Source organism: Sylvia atricapilla, chromosome 4 (genome assembly GCF_009819655.1).
Source record: "Sylvia atricapilla isolate bSylAtr1 chromosome 4, bSylAtr1.pri, whole genome shotgun sequence".
Lineage (NCBI taxonomy): Eukaryota > Metazoa > Chordata > Aves > Passeriformes > Sylviidae > Sylvia > Sylvia atricapilla.
This window is the reverse complement of record NC_089143.1, coordinates 43,926,347-43,951,071: the sequence shown is the minus strand read 5'-3', so window position 1 is coordinate 43,951,071 and position 24,725 is coordinate 43,926,347. Positions and strand designations below refer to the sequence as shown.

General features: G+C 44.1%; 1 protein-coding gene and 1 long non-coding RNA gene across 6 annotated transcripts in view; both read left to right on the top strand.

Moving 5' to 3' along the window:
* The first annotated feature begins 2,134 nt into the window (after positions 1 to 2,134).
* Positions 2,135 to 2,943, top strand: LOC136359952 (uncharacterized). Its single transcript, XR_010743387.1, has 2 exons — positions 2,135 to 2,219; positions 2,449 to 2,943. It is a non-coding gene; the product is annotated as an uncharacterized lncRNA (long non-coding RNA).
* Positions 2,944 to 3,711: 768 nt separating this feature from the next.
* TMEM131L (transmembrane 131 like) overlaps positions 3,712 to 24,725 on the top strand; it is a 79,839-nt gene continuing 58,825 nt past the window's right edge. For 2 of the 5 annotated variants that reach the window (XM_066317700.1, XM_066317695.1), the window contains exons 1-3: positions 3,712 to 3,869; positions 4,181 to 4,251; positions 11,336 to 11,379. In XM_066317700.1, coding sequence (XP_066173797.1) covers positions 3,746 to 3,869; positions 4,181 to 4,251; positions 11,336 to 11,379 — 239 coding nt within the window. In that variant the 5' untranslated portion in view covers positions 3,712 to 3,745. The remainder of the gene's footprint in view (positions 3,870 to 4,180; positions 4,252 to 11,335; positions 11,380 to 24,725) is intronic. The other 3 variants (XM_066317694.1, XM_066317693.1, XM_066317696.1) reach the window with 2 other exon arrangements.

Below are 24,725 nucleotides of genomic sequence, written 5' to 3'. Positions count from 1 at the left end.
AACAGTAAAAATAAATATTCCAGCAGCACATCCTATTCCTGAAAAAACAAAGATTTTAAAGTATGACAGCACAGGGATTTGTTTTGCATGAATACTAAGTATGTCTACAGCCTCAAAAAATCTCTAGCTGGAAAACAGCATCATCCATAGGTCTGTGAGCTTTGAAGAGCACTGTCACATTTGCAGATAGCAGAGGATGCTACCACCACACCATGTTCACCAACTGGACCATGCCCTCCCAGTGCATCATCCAACAAGCTCCTCATCCAAATATTTTAGCAGTTGTTTGCTTTGCCAGGTGAGTGGGGTGAATCCGTTCACTCCAGATTAGTCAGTAAATTCTGAGTAATAGGAAAGTACCATGGTAGCCCGTCAAAGAGGGCTGTCAGGGACTTGCCAGCAGCTTTTGTTTCCTCTTTCATACCGAGCTCCTTCTCACCCATGGGTCTTGCAGTCAGACTAGAGGAGTGAGGCTGCTCTAAATAAAAGGGAGCTGTGGCAGCAAGAAGATGTTAAATGTAGGTTGGATGCAGTTGGAAAGCTGCTGGTGGCAGTGCTGATGTGCACAAAACCAGACAGTGAGGGATGTGGTGTCAGGGATGCCCAAGCTGCCTACGGAGCGGGGCTGTGTGTCACATGCCTGCTCACTGCAGGCAGCGCTGTGGGCCAGGAGGAGCAGTGCAGCCCCCGACAGCGGAGAGAGGCAAACCCTCCCTGGGCAGGTTGGGACTGGCACCCGCCAAGCTGGCTGAGAGAAGAATGGGCAATGGGTGCTGTGAGACACGGGGTTCTTGAGTATCCCTCTGAGCAACTGAGGCTGAGAGACGCAGGTCTTCCAGCCTAGAGCCCAAATATCCCTTCTCATGATTATGGAAGTCACTTGGAGCCTTACCTGGGAGGAAAAGCTTCCCTCTCGCTTCCCTCCTACTCTGCCCACCTGCCCTGTCCTCGCCTGTGCTCGAAGTAGTTGGTAACATTCCCAGGGCTGCCTGAGGAGCATCTCCATGTACATGGCATCAGGTACATATCTCATCTCACTTCACACGAGGTGTTGTTTTGATCTTTTTGTATGTTCTTTCTTTTTTCTTTTTGTATGATCTTTCTGATGTTTGCATTTTTGTAGTCGAGTTTTTCACAGATTGTCATGTAAACAAAGTGATGTTTACATTCTTCTTTGGAAGAGGGGCAATTGATGGACTTTAGTTTGACTAGTGTGGTTGGAGAGGTGGCAGCCTTCATCCTCCAATCCCTAGTCATTGTCCAAAATCTATATAAATCAACGTAGAAAAATAAACTACTCTCTTTTTGCCCTGACAACCTGACTGTGTGAGTGTTGTTTTTTTTGTGTTCTATAGCGACAATGAGGAACAGTCCCAGGCATATTTTGCTGGTAAAGGGATGTGCAGAGGCACAAGAGCAGCAATGTAATTAGGCTGCCTGCTCCCATCTGATGTCTGTTACACAACATGTATCTATCTCCCCCTGCGATCTCAACATCTGCTTCGCGACCCTGATCTTCTCCCAGTCCTGCCCATCGCAGCTGAAAAAGCTTCAGAAAGCAAAGTGTTCAGCTGTGCTATTTGGTAGAAATGGCTCTACCACCACTGTAGGAAGCCTCACTTCCCCTGCTCCCCAGCCCTTTCCAAAACTGAAAACGTGCCCCTTGCTTTACACACAGGAAGGGGGAAGCATTTCCAGGGTGAGTCTGGTCCCAGCCTGGACTACAGCTCAGGCCAACTCTCTCACCTAACATTTTTAAACCTGCTTAGCTAAACCAAGACTATCTAGAAGTTTCCCTCTAAACCCCTACCTATGTCCAGCCAGACCCCTTCCTGCAGGCACTGAAAATGGAGTTGACTTTTAGACAGGCAAAAAATCATCAGCTCATATTGGCACAACATTTAAAAAACTTGTCAAGAAAAAGCTAGTAAGTTAAAGTAATATTAGTCTACATCTCTAACTAGTACTCCAGCTGGAACCAGTTGCAGAAGTAGTGGGAACTGTTCCCTACTGAATGCACAGCACGTTCATAGTGCCATGCAGCCCCTGGGTGGGGTTGTCATATAAAGTTTACATTGTTGTAACTCTCTTTTTTTCAAAAGCAGGTATTCAAGCACCTGTCCAGCATAGACATGTGTTTGCTGACAGAGAAACATCCAACCATTCTTATTTCAAAATGCTGTGTTTCTCTGCAAGCCCTGGGGTGCTCTGAGGCACAGGTGGAGGAGTGCCAGAGTGTTCCTTTGCTGATGTGTGGGAAAGCCCAGGCAATGAGATTAAAGACACAGGGGGACAGGGTGGGAAACAAAAGACCTGTCTAACCATTAGGGAGCAGGAAAAAGAGGGAAGAGAAGACAGAAAGAGGAGGATGTAGGCATAAGACAAGGCTGCATTGCTGGCTATACTCTGATAGTTGTGCAACATCGAATGCCAATGTCTTCTCCTTAGGAAGGGAGTCAGCACTTCCTTTGTGGAGACCCACCTGCACCTCCAGTCAAACCTGAATGGCCTCTGGGTGGAAAAAGCTTTTCCAAACACAGAGCAGAAAGGACATTGTGCAGCTGACCCACTGCCACTGGGGACCAAGGTCCCAAATGGCCTCATATGTTGTCTCAGTTTAGGGCTAAAAATGTTTTTTGTCATTTCTTTGGCTTTATTTATGAATCTTTGCTGACCAAGTCCCATGCTGCCAATGTTAGTGTGAATTACTATGTGCGATTGGTAAGGGAGAACCAGATGCAATTTGGTGGCTCTGCAAACCTTGTTAGCAGAGTATTTGCTTTATTTTCTTTATTTTTCTACTCAAGGTTTGCAGAACTAGTTTAACAAATGTATTTTTCCTGTAATTTAAGCATTTGAGGGGCCTTTTTTTTAGCAGAAGGACTTTTAAATGCAATTAGAAGGGTATGTGAGATGCATGTTAAAACCATATGACCCTCACAACTGTCTCTGGGCTCTGTTCTACACTTCTGTTTTACAAACACCGTGTAATTCCCTGAGAGATCCAACAGGCACCTGAAGAGTTGCTTAAGACTGAAACGGTTCGGAACAGCAGCAGTGACACTCAACATATAGTGCTGCCAAGCAGTCAAGGAATACTGAGGCAAATGAACCAGACTGGTGGCACTGAAGAGGCTGCCCAGGGAGATCGGGGAGTCCTCCTCTCCAGAGACCTTCAAAACCCATCTGGAGGAGCTCCTGTGTCACCTGTTCCACATGACCCTGCCTTGGCAGGGGGTTGGAGTCGATGATGTCCACAGATCCCTTCTACCCTAACCATTCCGTGCGATCTGCAGTGGGACCACCAGATCGAGGGGACTTGGACTGTTTTCCCCCTACCACGCGCCCCCGCCTCCCTCGCTGCGCTCTCCCCTCCCGCTTCGCGCGGCATCCTGGTTTCTCCCTTCACACTTTTATGCCTTTTTGTGTCTAAAAATCATCGCGGAGCCCCGGGCCCCGGCGCGGTGACATCCCACAAGGGTGTAAGGGCGAGCGGGGTGTAGGGCAGCTCCCGGTCGGACAGCACAGCGGAGGTCACAAAACCGATTCGGCTCTTCCACGACGCCTCCCTCGCCTCGCTCTGGCCGTGCGGGGGCTCGGCCGGGGGCCCCGGCAGCGGCGGGCCCATGTGCGCTGCGGGGCGGGGCGGGCGCAGCCGCGCTGCGGGCCGGGGCGGTGCCCGGTGCCCGGTGCCCGCCCCCGCCGCCGCCCGCCCCGCCCCAGCCGCAGCTCGGCGCGGCTCGGCATGGCGGGGCTGCGCTTCCCGCAGCACGGCGGCTACTGCCGCGCGGCCGCGGCCATGAACCTCCTGCTCGGCGTCTTCCACGTTCTCCTGCCCTGCTTTCGCCCCGGGGAGGCGCAGGGACAAGGTGAGGGCACCGGCGGGGCGAGGCGGGGCGGGGGTGCCGGCGCTGCCCGCTCCGGGCTTGAGAGCGGAGCCGCCGCCCCCGCCGCCGTCCCTCGGGCGGCTGCCGCGGTGGCAGCCCGGGGACACAAAGGGAGCGGGGACGCGGCTCACCTCTCTCCCGCTCTCCGGTTCCCTTCCTCCCGGCCCCGCGGTACCTCCCGGCCACGCGTTTCTGCCGGCCCGCCCCGGCGCGGGGAGCCCCGGGCCGCCGCCTGCGGGCTCCGGCCGCCCGCCCCCTGCCCATCCGCGCTTTCTCTCTCTCTGCCCCCGCAGCCATCGAGCCCATCCCCGGCGTGGTGGAGCTGTGGCAAGCCGAGGAGGGGGAGCTCCTGCTGCCCGCCCAGGTGAGGGGGCGCGGGGGGTGGGGGCGGCCGGGGCCATTGCGGGGTGTGCGGGTGTGCTGGGGCCCGGGGGCGGGGGCGGCCTCGCCCGCGGCTGTCACGGCGCAGCCCCATCCCCGCGGCCCCCAGCCTGCGCCAGCGGCGGGCTTGTTCGGCTTCATCTATTTTCTGTTTGGGGTCTTTTTCCCCCACGCTGGGTTTTTTTTTTTTTTTTTTTTTTTTTACGAGTGCATTGGTGGTCGGAACGTACTAGACGTGCCTGTCGTGAATATGCATATATTTGTATCTCAGGCCTGCTCAGCCATTTTTCCCCTCCTCAAATGACACATCATTTATGGTGCCGTTCCTCTAGTTCTAGCGCATTTCTTTTGCTTTGTTTAGCCGCTTTCGTTGGGCAGTAACAAGATTTGATAAATTCTGTGTTGGTGAGAGGAACCAATATGGTACAATGCCCGGCGGGGCTGGTGAGCGAGGAGGGGCGCTGGAAGTGGGGTCTGGAGTTTATGGCATTTGAGGCAATCATTTAACTCACACTGACGGACTCTGCCATATGTTGAGCTCGGCCTTCTAGACTTCAAGGCACCAGGCTAATAAACGGGAAGAAGCAGTCCTGAGGGACATCATCTTATATGAGGGGCAAAAGCGAGTAATTTATTTGTTTTAAGCCCATATATCATTCTCTGTTTAGTGCTCAGCCATTGACACCCATTAATGTCAGGAAAAATAGCAGAAGTGCTTTTTCTTAGCTAGGTAACAATTGTTGCTGTTTACCAGGACCCAGGATTTTGTTACTATGGTGTTATCAAAGTATTACCTATTGTATGTCCTAATAATTTTATGAGATGCATTTGTTGTGCTATTTGCCTGTTACAGATGTGGTAGTAGCTAAGGGAAGGTGTAGAGTCCCTGTGCAGAGATGCTTGAGGAGCTCAGCCTTTTGCATCTGCGTTCTGTGCATTGAAGATATTAAGATGCATTAGATGTAGAACTGTGTAATGTAGTTGTTTAGAGTTGCTTCTCATAGCGAAGCTGCAATTGAGTGATGATGACGTGATGTTTACTTCCTGAGGAGATTAGATCCTCTTGGAAAACACTTTGTTCTTGAGCATCCTCATAAAAATAAGCTTTAGCTTGGCTAAAGGAAAAACAGGCATGAATGACCCATGAATTTGGCATAGTTGAGCATATGGTCTTGCTCAGTTCTTGCAGTAGTGAAGATGAAGCTGAGGCTGCTGTTCCTTCGTCATTTCATCATTAGAGGCTACATGAGGTGTGCAGGAAAGAAAAAAGTCTTCTGGCTTCAGTTGTGGCAGTGAGAAGTAAATCGCAATAGGCTTGCTGATTTAAGAGGTTAAAAGTACTAGTGGTGCATGGACTGGTTTGCATGTTTTTTTTCCTCTGAACTTGAAGACTGCCACAGCATTTGATGCATCAGTGACTCCTCAATCTCAACGGAAGGACCTGGGTTCCTCAAATAGGTTTTAAGACGAAAATTTGGTTACAGGCCTGATCCTGACACTCGCTCCTTTGCTTCTATGGGGACTTGGGCTTTATCCAGCCCCCTGTAGGGCTTGGGCCCTTTGGCCACATTTGAAACCACCTTTTCTATTTGTTGTGGTGAGGAGAAAAAGAAGCTTCCCTAAATCCCTGCGGATATGGTGAGGGACCCTTTCAACACCTCTGCTATACACATGCAGTGGCTGGTCATGGCTTTTCCCTGGATGCCTGAAGAGTTGAGGGCTGCCCATCCAGCCACGATCCTCTGTGGTGTTTTTGAGGTCCTGAAGGCACATCAGCATTGTGCCCTCCTAAGTGACTGCTGGGTTGGTGAGGGGCATCAGTGGAGATGCCAGCATCAGTTCCTGAGATCTGGAAAAATTGCCACATCTGTTAACATCTGACTGTCCTTTTTTAGAGAGATGCTTGAACTTGCAAGAGGTTTATTGCTTGTTGATCATGTTTCACTTAAAAAAAAATGGTCTGACTTACTGCTGTTACAAGGAGATTTTCCATGTTCTCTTTCTTGCAAGGGTACGCTTTCTTGGTTAAACTCTTGATGAGGGTTGTTGCCCAGTGTTCACGTATCAAGGCAGTGGTGATGTGATGGTGAGGATGTAGTACCAGGAATAACTTCCTGGCTTTTGAGTGGATAATAAGTGTTGTTTGGTAGGGAATATCCAAGAGTTGCGTCATTCCTGTGTTTGAAGATGGGTCTTGATGAAGACTTTGGGAATAGGATTACTCTGGCCTCTTGGTTTTGTTTTTCCTGCATCTTTTTAGAGGGAGTGTGGCACCAATGAGGATTTTACCTGCAGAAGTGAAAAATCCAGGGAAGGAACTGTGCATATTTCTCTACCAAAGCGTCTCCCTTCCACTGCTCTCAGCAGGGAAATGGATTAGGTTGTCCTGTCTGCCAGCCCTTTTAGCCTGTTTCTGGCGGGTTATCAATGCTGTCTGATGGATGTTTTTCTCTTTCTGTCATGGCTTTACACTATTATCTTATTTTCCATGCATCATCAACTGCCTGCCTGTGACAGAGCAGTTTTGAGCATTCCTTGATGCCTGCAGAATTTGAGGATGAAAGTTGGATGGATTGGTAACCCATTCAGCCATCTGGTTGCCTGCACATGCTTTTGTTCCAGGAGCATGTAGTGAATAAAGACATTGCGTTAAGGGGTGAGGGAGGGGAAACAAAGCGTTTTAATATTTGTAGTTGCTTTCTAGGCCTTTCACAGCATCGCTTTGTCTACGTGAACTGCATGAATTTGCATGCTGGAGCGCAGCCGCCCAGGGCCCCCGCGCCTCCACCCCGCTTGCTTGTTCTACCTTCTGTTTCCTCTTGCTTCCCTTTCATTGTTTGTGCTTCTCGTGTGCCCCCTCCCAGCTTCCCTCTTATACATATTTGTGCTTTTCCTTTTTTCCCCTCCTCTCGTGCTTGTGGGCTTTTGATTCCAGCTTGCTCTGAAGCCTGCAGAGCTGTTTGGGGATGGCTCTCCTGCTGCTCTTGCTCTGCAGCTGAGCCCGAAGGGTGCCCGGAGCACTGCAGTTGGTGAGGGTGTGCGTGGGCTCCTGCGCCGGGGCTGAGGGGGAGCTGGCTGCATCTAGCCTGCTGACTGTCTTCCACTGGTCTGCTGCTTCCTCCAGCATTTCAATGTTTCTTCCTGGATTCTGTTTTTAGCTCTGAGACCAGCTGGTTTTCCCAGTCGGATGTGGTGGCTGTATTCCCTTGTGCCCGTTTCTTCTTACTTGTTGAAGGTGGTGTGAAGTGTGGGGTAACCACGGAGCATCTGCGACCTTGCTTTCCTTCTCCTTGCCCTTAACCTTCCTTTTATAGCAAATGTCCCTGGGATGGGCAGCTGGACTTTTCTTTCAAAACTAGTGGGATTTTGACATGGAAAATCTTGAGTGGGAGAGACTTGATTAGAGCAGTTGTGGTTTTTATAGACCCCTTACAATTTTGTGGTTTTGCATGTTTGTTTGCAACTTGTTAATACTTACTTAAGTAAAATGCTTGGGAGAAAAGCGCCATTATGTAAGACTTGACACCCAAGCCGTTCACCACTAAAGGCTGAAAAAGCTCCAAATATTGACAACCAGGTTGTAGCACTTACAGTGCAGAGTTGAAAGGCAGTTAGTTATGTTTCATATTTGCTGAAAAGTAGTGGAAAGAGGACGAGGAAAAGCACAGTAAGGGTATCAGGCCAGCTGTTTCCCCAAGTGTGTGAAAGAAGCACAAATGTCAATTGTTGTTCATGGCCTACACCACTTAAAAGAGGAATCAGAGAGTCATAGTTGCATGTTTCTGTCGGTCAGAAACCATGTAGGTTGTTACTAGGAGCATCTGAAGGCAGGGGCAGGCAGGTTGGGTACCTGCAGAGCACTTTCCCTTCAGCCCCTTCAGCCTGGAGGGAGGAACTACCTTAAAGTGACATAATGAAGGTTCAGTTGTAGTTCTTGTTATCATAACTGAAAATGACAGTAAGTCATCAAAGTCAGTATATATCAAATGTTATTTGGGTGTCAGTGCAGTGTTTGACTGATGTGATGGGTTTTCTACTGCTCCTGTGTGTCACATGTAGGAGATGAGGGACATGTTTCCTTAGAGGAGCACCTTGTGAATCTTTCTGGTCGCTTGCAGATACTAAGGAGATTACAATAACTTCTTGTTTCACTTTACTGTGATAGTGTTTCAGGTGCTTGAATTTTAGAGAAAGATACTGTAGTGTTTACTGTATCATGGTTGTTGTAGCCACTGGACAAATACAGAGTTCCTGCCTGAGTTTTCACTTACAAGGCTCTGCTCAGGTCTGAAAGATTTTTTTTTCTTTCTTCTCCCAAGTAGTAGCAGCCTGCCTTCAGTTTCTCTTCTTCAGTGCAGCTCAGGAGCTAATAAGGTTAATTGTTCTACTGGTTTCGAAAGCTGATGAAGACCTTGATCTTCCATATATTCATCAGAGATATGCGGCACTGCAGCTTGTCATTAACGATCCCATCAGCCGTGCACAAATAAAATGTACAGAGTCACCTACTTCAAAGTAGGGTTTGTCTGAAGACACACAATTTGTGTGAAAGTCTGAGACAGGCTTGGGGTGGGAATTGTGCTCCTCTTTGGGCAGTTAAAAGGCTTCTTCAGACTCCCAGCTGAGCTTCTGGATAGTGCTGATAGGACTTGGGGCTGGTTGGCCATGCAGATTATGCAGTAGCTGTCAGCTCAGGCTCTTGAGACTTGTGTGACACAAGAGGGGTGCTTTCAGGGGCTTTCCAACACAAGATAAGCACATGCCCCATGTTCAGGATAAGGTTTGAAGGAAGGAATTTTTTTTCTTTTCATAGGTAGACTGCTGGGAACTGCATTTTAACTTTTAGGAGGTGTACCCTTCCTTCCCCATGTAGTTTGAGAATGCTATTTTATTTTAAATGGTTTATTTATTTATGTATGTATGTTGGTAAATCCTCAGTTTTACCAAAGTTAGGAGAAAGCTGGACATGGAGGTCTGTGTGTAATCAGAGTTGAGAGTGATTTTTAAATTTTTTTTTTTTTTTTTTTTTTTTTTTTACCTTGCACAGTTGAGATGTGCTGCGGCTGCACTGTAGATTGCAAAATTTGCTTCATTGTTGCTTGGTGAAAAGTGAAGAGGAGAAATGGTAAGGTGGCAAATGTTAAGGGTGAGCACAGTGTAAAGACACAGACCCAGGTTTCTGATGCCTGGAGGATGCTAAGCCATTTAAAGGAGGAACTAAGCCATTTAAAATGAGGACAGCTTAGTATCTGGCTGTTTCTGAGGAGCTGTTTCTGGAGAAGGTGCATACGGAATCTTCCAGTTCTGCTTGGTATTGTACTGAGGTCCTAGAGATACAAAAGGAGCTTGGAGAAGCTGGAAAACATGATGAATTTGTACCATGCCATCCTGGTGGAGTCTAACGGCAGGGCTTAGCAGGGTCTCTAGAGGAGATGGCTGAATCTTCATAGGGGTCAAGTGCTGGGTTCTCTAGGTGCATCTGTGCCGAAGAACTTTGTGGTGTACTGCAGATCCTGGATAATTAGCTTGGTGTCTCCAACCTCTGGGCAGGCATATGGAAAGATTGCCAAGTCCTCAAATTAACTTCTACTTCCCTGTCTGTCTTGTTCCAGATTTGGTTATGTTATGGTGGAGGCTGTGCTGCTTCTCTTGTATGAGCTACTTGTGACAAAAGATTTGTTCAGATGCATCTGGTAGCTTTTGACAAGATCTGTAATAGTATTAGGTGTAAGGTCATTATTTTAGACACAATAGTGTTAATTATTAGTATTAATGTTAACATTAACCATATTTGCTGCTATGGTGTGGTTGTCATTTTTCCTCACTTCATGAAGCTCAGGTCTTCTGAAATTCTACTGCCTGTCACGTTCAGTAGACAGGTAGGGCTGCCTGATCTGCATAAGCATCTGAAACCTGTAGAAAGATGTTGTGTGTTTATTGGTGAATTTTTTTTTCCAGTATGTAGTGAAAATAGGAGGTAAAGTCAAAGCTGGGGGCTTGAGGCCTGTTCAGTGATATGCTTACGTGGGAAACACGTAGGAGGGGTGGTGGAAAGTACAGTCTTTTAGTTTTAAAATATTTTTCCCCCTACCTTTTCATTGCTAAGGTCTGTGGTTCGTGTCTTGTAGAACCATCACCTGCAGAAGCTGGGAAAAGTCAACAGCTGTTCCTGGCAGGGTGACTGTGACCTCCTCCTGAAAAATGTTAATCTCCCTAAAGTTGTCCCTGGTTTCATCAGCAGGGGTTGAGTGGCTGTAACACGCTTCATTTTGAGTTGTACCTAAAGCTTTCCTGGAGATCTTGGCCAGTTCAGAGTAGCTACCTCCTTGTTTTAAATGGATTTCCTGCAGGGAGCTCATTGAACCAACACTTGAGTTCATTTCTGTAGACAGCTCGAAGTGGTTTGTGGTGAACTGCAAGCTGACACAGTTCAGCTGCATGTCTTGAAAATTACCTGAGTCCAGCGACTGAGCTAAGATGATGTGTTCAGAGCTTCTGCTCTCTCTGCTTTCTGTGTGTGCTGCTAATCAGGGATAAGCTCCGGGTTTGGGACCTCACTTTGCCAGTTGGAATGTGGTACTTTGGTTTTGGCATTGACAGAGGATCTGCATTTCAAGGCATTCTGCATCCTATTTCCTAAGATACTGGCTATTCAAGTTTACTGATGGGGGTAGATAATTTGAAAGTGGAGGAAATAGTCTTCCTGTACTTTGAGGGCAATTGATGGCCTTAGATTGAAGTTCTGTCTGTGAGTGGATTTTGTATAGATGCATTTGCATAAATGGAAAATGCGTCTGTTCAGTCAGCATTTGGGAAGAAACAGCCCAGTGGTCAAGTTAAGTTTATCTTTTATCTTTTGCAAGATGAGCTGAAACCTCAAATGGGATGTCTATCAACCACCTTACTTGATTAATGAAGGAGTTGTAGGAATTTTAGATTTTTGAACTTGTTGTGCAAACAAGTCAAATGAGAATCCATCTGTGATGGAGTTAAAAGTGGTACGTATGTCCAGTGTAGCATGTTGCATTTCTGAGGTTTTTACACAGTATTTTTTCTCTGTTTGACAGGCTGATTCAGAGGAGGATGTGGAAGAGCATCCACAGGAGCAAAGGTAAGCTAAACTCCAATGGAAGCAAGAGTATTGAAGTTCATTTTGGTTTTTGCTTTAGGAAAGTGTAATTGGGTAGACTACTAAAAAATTACTTTTTTCTCCTGCATGTTAAATAGTTTTTTTATTACTTGTGGCTTACAATTTTCTCAACTTAATGTTAATATTGATTTATTAGCAAAACCAAAGAGCTGTGCTCAGTGTATGCAAGCACAAAGTACCTTCTTGCATCTCTTTGTTCTGATCCTGTCTCTAAGATGAATTTGCTTCTCATTGCTTTCACACAAAAAAAATAAAATGTTTATTAATTGTTTTGTTGTATGTTTTGTAATTAATTACTTTCAGGCAGGGGGCAGTTTTCCATTACAAAATTTGTAAACGTAGGTAGTCTTGGAGTGTTAATTTGCACCAAGGCAAGGAAGGAGGTGAAGGAGATTTAAAGCTAAAGCTTTATTAATGCGTTGCCATGGAACAACAAATATTCTGCTCTTATGTCTTGAAATCAAATAATAAAACTTTTCAAAACTGTAGCCACAACTCTGCTGTTTCTGTTAATATCAGGCCTTCTGTATTTTGGAGGCTTGGGGAAATAGCATCACAGATTATTTTTTAAATACAAATTTTGTTTCCTCTAAGCGTCCAGGTTAAAATGCTTGGACATCTACCAGTGAAACACTTCCTTCCTTTGGTGTGTGTTAATGTGGTTACAGCTTTCAGTGCCATGCCAGCCAGAAAGATCACAAGACTTAAAATAAACATGTGTAACAGCACCGTTTTCTGATGGCAGCAGTTAGCCACAAATGCTTTTCTCATTTATCTCCAGTCCTTGCCCTTAGCTTAGGTTTGAGAGCAAAGACATGGGATAAAACACGAGTCTTGCTGCGAGCTGGCAGAAAGAGTAAGCCTGGGGGGTGGGAATGGGATGGTTATGAGGGGTCTGTCCTGCACTGCAACACTTCTTCACGTGGCTTTCCCCCTTCTGCCCCATTGGGAGCCTTCTCATCTGAACCCAGCATCGCATTAAGGCCCCTGTCCCTCATCTCCGTGGGAATTACAAAGATGGTTTGGAAACAGGATGTGAGAATTACTGCGGCTGCTGACAGCTGGTGCTGATTACTTGTGCTTGCCTTAGTGCCCCAATTCCTACCTGCAGAGGGGATTTTTTTTTTCTGTCTCTTCTTGTGAAAAGAAGGGTAAACTACTGAAAGCTGCATTTCCCTGCAAAATTACAGAAGTTTCTGGTTGTTTCATCTGGGAGCTATTATGTTTTGGATGCAGAATTTTTACTGTGTAACTTTATTACCTGCATGCTTTCTTTATTGAGAGGTAGTCAGAAGGCAGCAGTCTCTAATGCTGTGCTTAAGATTGTTTCCTTTGTAGGCAGAGAGGTGTAATTTAGGTGGAAAAAAAAATCTCTACTTGCCTATTTTTCTCTGGAAATGGATGGAGTAATTGGCTACTATGGCAATAATAAAAATATTATTGAAAATAATTAGTTATTGAGACTTGGAGAGGAAAAAGTGATTAGACTGGAGTGATTTTTTTTAAAAGTGATTTTTTTAGGTCATTCAGGTGCTTAAATTTTTTTCTAGTAATTATTTTCAAAAATTAACTTGCCTTTTGGGAGTAAAGTTTGTAGATGTTCACTTGCGTGGTGGAAACATCCTTCTGTTGTTGTACTGAAATGCTTCAGGAAACTTGCCTAAACAGATCCTGGCTTGTGTGCATCTTCTAAACTATTTTGGTTTGCTGCTGTAAGTAAACATACTCATAGACCTGTGGGTGCTCTATGTATTGAAGGAATGTTATAGCGTAGGCTCCATGAGGAAGAGCCAGCAAAGGTACATTGGAAAGATAAGAATTTATGCGTTTATTTCCAGATTAATTTTCATTCCCTTGGCTTACATTACTATATGGTGAAATCATGGGGATTTTTTTTTCCTGTAGCAGCAAAACCTGAAGCTTGCAGCGTCTTCATCTCATTGTCTGACTGCATGCCCTGGGGAAATCAGCTGAAGCTACTGTAATTTGATGTGAAGCCCCTAGAAGCAAAGCATCTTAATGTAGGGGTATTAGCAGAAGTTAAAGGAGATAAAGAAATCAGAAATTTCCCCAGAGATGAGTGGGGTATACAGAGTTCATCATCTTGGAGCATAAAGGAGAAAGTCTCTTTCCAAAACGTTGTTTCATTCAGTTTTTAATTCTAGGTTAGTGGGTTCCCTGGGAGCTCACTAACCTACTTTGAAAAAAACCAAACACAACAAAAGCAGTGAAGTATTAACCGTCTTTTAACCGACTTCCTGTGCATGTGCATCATAAGATCTTCCTTTTGGGGTGGTCTTCTTAGTTTGCTATTCTTGTGGCAAGTGCACAAGGGAGATGGATGTGGTATTATAGTTTCTGCGTTAGGTTTAGCTTTAACAGGTAGAGAAATTTGCATGGAGGCAAAAGAAATTGTCAAAATAGCAATTTTTGTGAAGTGCTATTTCAGAGATGAATGAGACATGGTTGATTTGTAGGGTTTGCAGCTGCCCTGAGTGAGGAGAAGATCATTATCCACTTCTTGATTTCCACCCTACGATCCCTGCTATTCTGATTGCTTGGATGTTTCCACAGGTTGCTTCATGCTATTTTTTCTCTCTGGGTCAGACTGAAATAAGACATGTAGCACAGTAGGCACTTGAGTACTGCTTCATGCCACAGACTTTGACAGAACTAAAGTCATGTATTTGGACTAGCCGATCAAAAAGCTTCCAGTTTTCTTAAAAACCTTTTCTTGTATTTGAAGGTCAGGAGATAAAGGTAAAAAGATACCTTTCATAACAGTCTATGACAGGTGTTGACAAGAAAATGTTTTGTTGTGTTTGGAGGGGGTTTTTTTTGTTGTTGTTTTGGGATTTTTTAGTGTTTTTTGTACTCCTGTGCCTTCATCCTGGTGACTTTGGTTGCCACAACTGGCAGTAGCAAAGTTTGAAGGCTTATGTGGTTGTTAAAGCAGCATAATGAGACAGGACCTGAATGGCCTGAAGTTGTGTTGCGAGGTTTAGGTTGGATATTAGAAAAAAGTTTTTTCACTTCTTGCTGGGCACTAGAACAGGCTCCCCAGGGAAGTGGTCACAGCACCAATCCTGACAGAGTTCAAGAAGGGTTTGGTCAGTGCTCTCAGGGACATGGTGGGACTCTTGGGGATGGTCCTGTGCAGAGCCAGGAGCTGGACTTGATGATCTTTGTGAGTCCCTTCCAACTCAACATATGCTGTGATTCTGTGAAATGCAGAAGTCTGGCACAAATAAAGAGGCAAAACTGTCAGGTGATGCACAAATGATGCTAAAATCAAAATTTTTAGCTTTCTACTTCAAAGAAGTAGTCATTGGACTACAAAAAAAAGTAGTTTCACGTGTATGACATTGTTAGTACTTGGGTTTTGAAGACTTCTGGAGAGAGGCCTTTGAGGATGCAGTTTTGCAGCTAGCACATTAAGGAACATTTGCACTAGAATAAACTGCTGTACTCAAGATGTAAAGCATACATTCTTGATATGTGGTGCACAGTGATTGTCTGTGAGAAGGGAAATCCATAAAATACTAGAAGTATGGCATGAAACTAGCCAGGCAGAGGACATTTTCCAGCCTTTTCCTATGGCAGGGCATATTTGCTTTGAGTAGATAGGTATGAAGTGGTAGGAAAATTCTGAGTGTGATGCAGTTGGCTCAGTCAGGCATTTCTGTTGGACCTTTGCCTTTGATCACTGGAGAGTGTTTGACCCTGTGGACTGGAGCTGCTTGGGGCAGGAGATGGTATCGGCTCCCAGTGGGCTCCTGCTAGGGTGTCGCTGCAGCCTGGGAGTGACAGCTGATGCCCAGCATTTTGACCTCTCCTGATTGCTTGGTGGAATTACTCCTAATCCTGTTGTTTTTGCTGTGTTTGTGAACTAGTGCTCCAGATGTGGAGGAGAAATTGAAGGTAGAGGTAAGCAAGGGAGTAGCTTCCTGGCTGCCTGAGAGAGAGCAAAGCAGTTGAAGTGCCCAGACTGCAGAATTGCTAGAGGGTTTAGGGAATACTTAAGAAATGTAGTTATAACGTTTGCTTCAGGAAGAATCCAGAGTGGCAGTGGGAGAATGAGCCTGCTTCGCGTTGTGAGGCTGTACATTGCAATTTCTCCCTGGCCACAACTTTGGCTCTGGTCAAGAGGCACAAATGAGGTCTGGCACTGTGGATGGAGTAGTAAGACACTTCAGAGGTGACTGATCCTTCCAAAAAGCCTGTGGTCTTAGTGCCATGATTTTTGACAGTCCAGTTGGAAAACAGTGGCATGGATAGTGGCATAGATAACTAGCTAGGGTGGTGGATAAGGCAGGAGAAGAAACATTGAAAAATAGATTAGGATCAACCAAATGTTCTTTTTCCTTCTGCTTTTTTTTTACTGAAATGAATAAAAATTGATTTTGTGCCAGCATAAATGTCTGAATATTAAAAAAAGAAAAAAGGTTTATGCTATATTTATTTTTAAATAACTTTTATTAAAACCAAAGTGATTATCCATTTAGAAAGCGTTTCAAAGGGAAAAGCTGAAAAATAACTCTGAGAGTGTTAGTGAGTGCTTAAACTTTCTGAAAGGAACCATCTTAATATTTTCTACCTAAGTTGGTATGGAGTACCATTGATCATTTAGATTGTCATTAAACTTACCTCAAAGGTAAGTCTAACTACATGAAGACTTTTCCTAGAATATATGCTTGGTCTTAACTTGTAATAGTGAAAGCTGCTTTTATTAAGTTCTTAGTGTTTTTTAAAATTGTTGTTTTACAAAATGAGCAAAAAATCCATGTGTGTTTAAAAGAAAATGTTTCTTGGGAGAAAGCTTTTTAGTCTCATTCATGCACTTACATAAGGTAGCAATTTCTGCAATATGCACAAAATGTATGTTTTTAGTGATTAGCTAAAACCTTTTTCATTATTGGCAAACTTTTGTTTTCAATTGATAAGTCATGGCTGTTGTTCCTCACTTCCACTTTTGTCTAGGTACCAAGGGACTAATAATTTTAAGTTTTACTTGATGCCTAAAGAAATTAAATTTACTTTACATAATCTTTAGAAGTAAAGGAGGAAAATTGAGATGGACACACTCACCTGTAACACTTGGGTGAAAATCCCTAAGGGAACAGTTGTAGGGAACACAGGATATTGTGAAACTGGGCTAAAAGCAGCTTACTGAAAAGAACTGCAAGAGGTCAGTGAAATTGGAGGTTCTCTTGTAGATAAAGAACAAGGTAGTTTTTTCCAGAAAAATTAGTGTTACTCTTCCTCTCCATCCTTATGTTTCTGCCAGGCGCAGCAAGGCTGGCAGGCTGAACTCCTGCTGTGTTAATTGTTTGTGTTTTATGTGGCAGTTGATTCCCTGATGAACTTTGCCTTGCTGAACTTTGTATTAGATGCTGTTAGGGACAGCTCTTCTCTTGTGTGCATTGCTTCTTCCAAAATACCTTTCACAAAATTGCGTTGCTTGCCTGATGGTAAAGGGGGCAAAAAATGTGTTTTGTTTTTTTTTTCCCCTGGGACGTTGCATGGCTGTACTGTGTGGTAACAAATGTTTCAGCTATTATTTTATTCTTTATTTCTAAATTGTTTTCAGACATTTCATAAATGAGAATTTGCCCAGGCCAGCTGTACAGTGTTTCACGCCAAACTGAGGAGATGACCCTGTGGGTTTCTGAGAGCATGAGATAATGGCAAATGAGTCTTGCACTTGTTTGCAAAGAGCTGTCAAACTTCTGTCCTCATTGTAGGTTCTACTTGACCCTGATGGAAATACTCTAATGGTGATGTGTGGCCATATTTAGTTACTCCTAGACTTGCTGTTGCAGTCACACTCATCATCAAAATCTTGTCTGTTTACATTGAACAAACTCTGCTGGAATGTGTAAATTTTTCTCACTTTTGTGCACCCTCTTGGGCTGGAAGATGTTCATGGTTGGACCAGAGACCCTTTGATGTGTGTCAGCTTGTATGCTGCCTGAAATGGACTTTCTCATCTGTGGGTGATGACTGAGGAATGAAGGCAGTCTTGGTATGGTAGTTGCAATTTGGCACTTGTGCAGTCTTATGGCTCATGGTGTCCTGAAAAGCCACATAGGCTTCTATGGAAACACCAGTTTCTATACTGGTAAAAATACCAAGCTGGGGCTGTGAGGTCATTGTTTGCACAGGGATTAGTGTGTATGGAGAGATTGTGTTTGTGGATATGTGCTACTGGAGGAAACTTTCTCACCTGTAATGACCTGTTTTGAAAGGACAAATAAACTATGCTTTACATTTTAGTGTCTATATAGTTCTTTCTTTGTCTTTCTCTGTTATTAATTTCTTCACTTTTTGTTCGCTGTGTCTTCTGCAGATCTTTTGCATACTGTCTTATGGCATCTCTGTTTTTTTTTAGTTTCTGTTTGGGCCATGCCTGGAATGACTGTAGTTTCTGTACTGCCAGAGGAGGGGGATGTCTTGCACTCTGTTGCCTGGTGCTGTCCCCTGCCTCATGCAGCCCTACTAGTTGTCTGGATTAGAAAAACTTGTTTTATTGTGAGGTTAACATGTACTTGTGATCGTTCTCTGGTTGGTTTCCCTGTTGCTCTCTGGCAGCTGAAAATGTGCACAAGGTTCTCTCTCAATGCTACAGCCTGTTGTGTGGGATGGGTGCCCTGTGTCACCTGCAGGATGTCATTTCTGTTCTGCTTCTCTACATTGCTCGCAGGGAGCCCCACCCGTGCTGGTGTGGCACTGGTCCGAACGTTGGGGTGTCTTTTTGATCTTTCCTCAGTCCTTCAGACCTGCCTCTTCCTGCCCCTGCCTTTTGGCCTGCTGTGGGGGTGGGTGGTTGTGCTGTGGTACGTGTGCCAGGGCTGACTCTGCAGCCTTACCTGCAGTGCAGGAGGAGCTGGGGAGGAGCCCAGCCAGATCTGCTGTTCTGCTCACTGTTGGTGAGAGAGATGAGCAGGTCAGTCCTCAGAAGTGTGGGGCTGAGACAGACAGTGTCTTGTGTGTTAGAAGTAATGCCTTTGAGTCAGTGGCTGTGGGGTAAAACGTGCACTGGGATGATGGGTAGCCTGGGGGATAGATAGCTCATGGATTTGGGGTGGATGGTGTGGTGAGTCACACAGTGGCAGCACTGTGTGGACAGTTGCAAGCTGGTGCACACACGTGCACATCATTTGTTCATGTTTTGTTTTTATTTTTGGCACTTGGTAAACTCTCCATAGCCTGTGCATTGGGACAGAGCCCACGCACAATGCATGCCCTTTCGAGTTAGGACAAGCCTGGTCTGAGCAGGTGGGATAAGGGCATATGGTGTCTTATTTCGCATTGTGTTTGGTTCAGGACTGGCTGCAGAGCTGTGTGAGAGCAGAGACAGATCTTGTGGCACAGCCTGTTGATGTAGTCATTCAGCAAACACATGGGGAAGGTCAGCTTTTAGTGCCAGGCCAGTCGCATGCTGCGAGGGCTGTGCAAGTCTGCCTAGGAACACGGCATTTTTCTTGTTAAACTTAACCTGCCTTGTTTTGAAAAAGGTTGAAAAAGGGGATGTTGGAACACATTTTGTGTGCTTAGAGAAGAGGGGAAAAAAAACAAAGAAAAGCAAAAGTAAACATCTGCTATGGTGTGTTTGTCCATGTTAATTTGTAAACTTTGTGTCCCCCCCCACCCCCATACTTGCTTCTGTAATATAAGTAGTTCAGAATCGGAACTTTCTTCTTATGCTTCTACTTTTGCATTTTAATATACTGGTAATGGATTTCATGTGTCTGTTAATCTCAGGCTAATCCTTCTGATTTATGGGCAGTGGGCCACAAAGGATTTAACTTTTGGTCTGTACGTTTATCATTAATAAATTTTTTTCAGCTCCATAATATCTGTTTCTTAGTTGCCCTTAAGAGGACTTAACTTGCAGTAATTTTACCATTTTGCAGTTAAACTTTAGACATCTGGAATTGTAGACCAGTGTCAGCAGTCTGAAAATTGTCACGGTGTAAGAATTTAGCTTCACAGTTTTTCCACTGTTGCACATTGGCAAATTATGAAAAAATAAAAGAAAGCCTAAACAACAGTTTGCTCACTTGTAGGAATTTGTGTAGAATCTGCTTCTGAATGATTAACCCCAGTACTCTGGTTTGACTATTATAAGCAGAGCATAAAAAGTCCTGAAATCTATCTAATGCAGTGTAATAAATAGCTATAGGCACAGCTGTAGCCTGGCTTTCATCTTCGTAGGTACTCAAAGGTGACACAAACTTAGTTTTTAATGACTCACATCATTTTATTTGATGAGGAAAAGTCCTCCAGGAAAGCTGTACTCATGCCCTGGCAGTGACTCTGGCTGTATGACTTGTGGGCAGGTAGGTGAAGGAGCCTGTTGAGTAGTTTTGGTGTTTGCCATAGTAACATAAGTAAAAAGATGAACAGGAGAAAAACATCAACATCACTTGTAGTTCAGCATTAGTAATAAATTCAAACCTGAGTTTTAAAAAAACATCTTAGTTATGTTGTCTTAGACATCATTATTTATCCACTTTCTTCAGTATCTGCTTTGGGAAGAGACTTTTTCTTTTTGGTGGTTATTGCAAAATGACCAACTCCCTTCTTCATCAGGACAGAAGGGTGCTGTCCACTTCAGGGTGGGGAACAGTATATATCAAATATTATTCTTGCATGTGACAACGGTGTGTATTAACTCTTTTGCAGTGTTGTGAGTACTCACTGCAAATATTTGCTTTGTATTTGTGGAAGAGTTTGCTTTCATCAAATAAACTAATCACCTGGGAGAAACATGTGATTAGTATGAGTAATTTAGGTGTCTGCTTGTTGTCTCAGGGGTCCATCATTGTATGTTATATCCAGTCTGCCAACTGAGATAAGGAGGATAGAGAGCAAAGCTGGTGGCATTTTCACCTTATTTTCTTCTCCACCTCCTTGCCCCAAAGTGGTGTACAAATTGAGTATAAAACTGAGGGTTGTTGTTGTTTCTGTGTGTGTGTGTGTTTGTCTGAGTAAGTTTTAGAAGTAGTAATGGCAATATAATTAGACAAGGATAACTAAGGATATTTTGTGTATGTATACAAAACAAACCTTACTTTCTGTAGAACAACTGGACTTTAAAAAAACGTGGGAATTTCTCACAGACAGTAAAGTAGACTTTTTTGCTCAGAATTATGAGGAAAAGAAGAAGGAAAAGTATTTTCTGAGGAAAGGGTGAGAGCTAGGTCTCTGTTCTTGCTATACTGAAGTTGTCATCTTCCCATGTCTGCTTCAAGATGCTGTTTTAAAAACAATAGTTGTTTACCATCTCACCTGCCTGCATACCCAAACTGCAGATGGCAAAAGCAAGAAATTTGGAGTGCAAAATAATGCTTTTAGTTACTGCCTGATAAAAGCTAACTCGAGCTTTAAAACTTTGCGATGACACATGAAGACGCTGTAAAGACCTGTAAACAAAAAAGAGAGAGTTAAGATGGTGTATCCTGTTCAGTGCGGTTGAAAGTACGACCCTGGTTCATGGTTTTGTTGTGCTTCAGAGTTGGATTTTAGAAAGAAAGTTTAAAATGTTTGTTTGCAACAGCATGTTCTGCAAGGAAATATGAGAAATGCAGAAAACAACTCAATATTTATTAAGCCTAAATGTGTTTTTTTGGCCAGTGATGGTTCCAAAGGCAGTAACATCGCTGCACTTGCATTATGAAAGAACTCGCTTCCTTTGCAGTACTGAGACTTGAAACTGGTCTGGCCTTCAGAGACTCTTGTATATCAATAGCATGGTAATTTGACACACATCAAAATGCTTAGGAAGCAGACTTTCAGAAGCCTGAATTTTAAATATATGTATACACACACACACACACACACACGAGAGCCCCTGTGTGTGTATGAAAAAAACAGTGACCTTAAGCCCAAATTGTTCTGGCATGGAGTTTTGCTAACTCTTTTGCGTATACAAATAACTATATACCGCTTTCCAGGTTTTTTAAATGCTATTTATTATTTTAGTGTTTCTCTCTGAATCCTGTTTATTTTCTTTGAGACAGTGAAGCATAATTCTGTTGTTGCATACATATGCACCTCTCAAAACAAAGAGTTACCTTTGAATTAAATAGGCAGTCTCAGCTTTACAAAGTAGATAGAAATAAATGATGGCTATCTGCCTTGTTGGTAGCACATGTACATTCATCTCCTGAGGAGAATTTCCCAGTTTCTTTTAATCATGTGAATGCTGATATCTGGTCTAATAGAATGTTAATAATCTCTCTTTTTTTGCTGTTCTTAGTTGTACCCTAAGACCTCTGAGTTCTGCCATGTTCTTACAGCCTGTTTTCCCTCCTGAATTAATGGGGGGCATGAAGGAAAAGTTTTTGTGGGTCCCAGGAGAGGATCCAAAAAGGAATTGTTATAGAGACTCAGGTTTGTAGGAGCTCTAGGGGCTGGCTTTGAGTCGCTGTGAGTACTGCTGTTGATTCCTGCACACATCTTTCAGAGCTGACAGTGGCTGTCAAGCAATGAATCCAAATGTTAATACTTAACACTTTTCAAAGTTTGTTGGTGCACTGAGGTCTAACCTTTCTTGTGAAGCTGCTTCAATTATTTCTATGATTTCCGGTTATTATCAAAATCAAATTGAAAAGATCATCTGGTATCCTGCTGCTGGTATTCTTTTTCTTGTGAGTGTTTCCAAAGAGTTCCTCCGTTGGCAGCATGAGGGGTTGGTGACATGAGGCAACTCCTTGCAGTCATTCAGCTGCAGGTATTTGTTTCTTATCAGTGAGGACAGAAACAGGTTCAGCAGCCATGTGTAGGACTAAAATTGGTCTCATACATGTGTATGCACTTTAATGCCATCTCCTGGCATTTGTTGGAGCAATGTGTTGTGCTGCCATTGGGAATATGCTTGGAACAAAGTGGGACTTTGGAGCCTTCTTTGACTCTGAGCCAGCAGTCTCAGTACGATGTGTTTAGCACTGGAGAGAGAAAAAACAGATGCATGCTTGTTTTTTTATTATTTGTGAGGAGGATCCTTTGAATGGCTTCCAAAGTCTTGAGGTTCCTGCATGTCGTGCTGCCTTTTAACTCCATGGCTGTAGCGCACTTGGACGAGAGGTGCAGTTTACACAAGCAATTGAAATCGCACGTGCACTGGAATTTTTAGGCTCTCGGATTTCCTTGCTGCTTGTGTCAGTGCGCCAAAGTGCACGGTGTTCTCAAGGCTTTGCTGGGTGGGCATATGTAAAAGCTGTCAATTACTCTTCTGTTCCAGGCCGGCTGTTTTATAAACAGGTGTGGTCTATAGGGACATTTCCCTCATTTACAACCCATCATCTTCATTTACACTTTAGTGCTAGCTGTTGTCATTGCACAACACAGCTGAATCCTGAGAGGGCTGTGTGATAAAAAGCTAAACTAGTTGAATTCTACTGAATTATCTGACAGTACAGTTGTTTAATTTTCTTGGAGGACAAATATCACTGATTCATTAATAAAACAGTTGGTTACATTTGGTAGAAGATAAAACCTACAGTTTTAGACTTTACAGTAATTACTTGACTACTGCTTAGAGTATGAAGATGTACGTTGCATAAAATGTCACCGTTGCTGGTACTAGGTGTCATCCTGAAAGATTTGGTTGCCTTTGCAGTAGTTAATGCAGAAATTATTATGTGAAGTTGTTTGCTCTCTACCTAAAAAGTAGGGACAGTCTAACAAGGATCATTAGAAGGGTTCAAAATTGGAATATCAAAGGTTTACCTTAGAATTCTACCAAAGTTACTGACAAGTGAGTGTCATCATGTGCAGAGCTGGACACTCACATTTTTGGTGCAGTCTGGGCATCGAGCTCCACATCCTGGCTGAAGCAATGCCATAGCAGGTCAGCTCCTGCACCACGCAACAGCCACAAGTCTCGAGCATTTTGGAGTGAGCAGTACATGAGTGCTGCCCGGTGCAATGGTTACACTGGTGCCTTGATATTAAATCTCTGGGTGGAGGGGCTGTAGGGTTTTGCTGTGGGATGGTGGGCAGGAGGAGAGGGGTGGTTTTGTTTCTCCTCATTAAGTTCCCACTGTCTGGCTAAGTGTCCGTCAGTGTTTGTCTTGCAGCAGACTATGCTGTAAGGTTGCGCTGAGTGCAGTTTGTTCCCCTTTTTCATCGCCTCTGGGCTCATCAGTTTTTGTTCTTTGGGGCCAGAGGCTGTGGCTGCATCTAGGACCCCACTGGACTTCCTGCTGCAGAAACAAAGGCACCCTGCACCCGCCAGACCTTTCTCTGGGAGTGCTGCTTACAGATCCCTTCTGCTTTGGTGCACAGGGGTTCCTCTCTTTAGACTGTTGCCTCTTACTAAAGCTCAGAGCAGCTGTCTTGGGTCAGGCAAAATTCAGCTGAAACAGGATGCCACCATCCATGCATGGTTGCCTGGCTGTGGGGAGAGAGGCTGGGCAGCCAGCAAGTTGCACCTGGCATGGAAACTGCTTGGATGTGATGCTGAACAGGTCTGGACTAGAATTTGGCAGCAGGGGAAGGACAGGGTGTAATTGCTGGAAAGGCAAAGGCAGGGGTAAAGTATGGTAACAAGTGAAAAAACGTTAAAGATTGTGACTAGAACAAAGAAAGGCAAAAAGTCATGCCCTGATAAAAACGCCAAGTGAACAAAGATACTGGTAGGTAGGGAAGAAATGAGAGCTTGCTGATTTCAGGTGATTGGCAAAACTGATAAGGGACAACAGCAGATTTCAATCTTAACAATGAAGGGAAAGATACACAATAACAAAAGGGAAGTGAAATGAGAGAAAGGAGGGAGTGACTGATTCATAACTGCTTGTACCTTGGGTAACCACCACCTCTGTTCACTTCAAATGATCTTAAGGGTCTGGGCAAAACAGAGTCAAGTCTCTTGACTGTGGCTGGCAGATGTGTGCAGCAGTTATGCATTTGATGTCAGCTGTTATGCGAGTCAGACTTCACTAGTGACATTGTAGAGACCTCTTAGATTTTGCCTACGTAAATATATTTTGTGCTGAATGACATTGTCCTGTGGATTGCAGTTGTGGGTTAGCTTTTTAAAGTTAAGGTGTCTGCATGTCAATAAGTATACAACAGCAAAGACCTGAACACAGAGATGATAAATACACTAACTATATATAAGCAAAAATTGTGTAATTCCTGTTTTGCTTTGGTTTTGTTGGTTTTTTTTTGAGCATGAAACTGGAAGAACAAGAAGGACTGCACTGGCCTTGACAAGTGAGCAGGCCTGCAATATTGTAGAATAAGTTTTGCAGTTCCTTACTGTGTTGTAGATTTAACGTGCCTGATCAGTTTTTTGT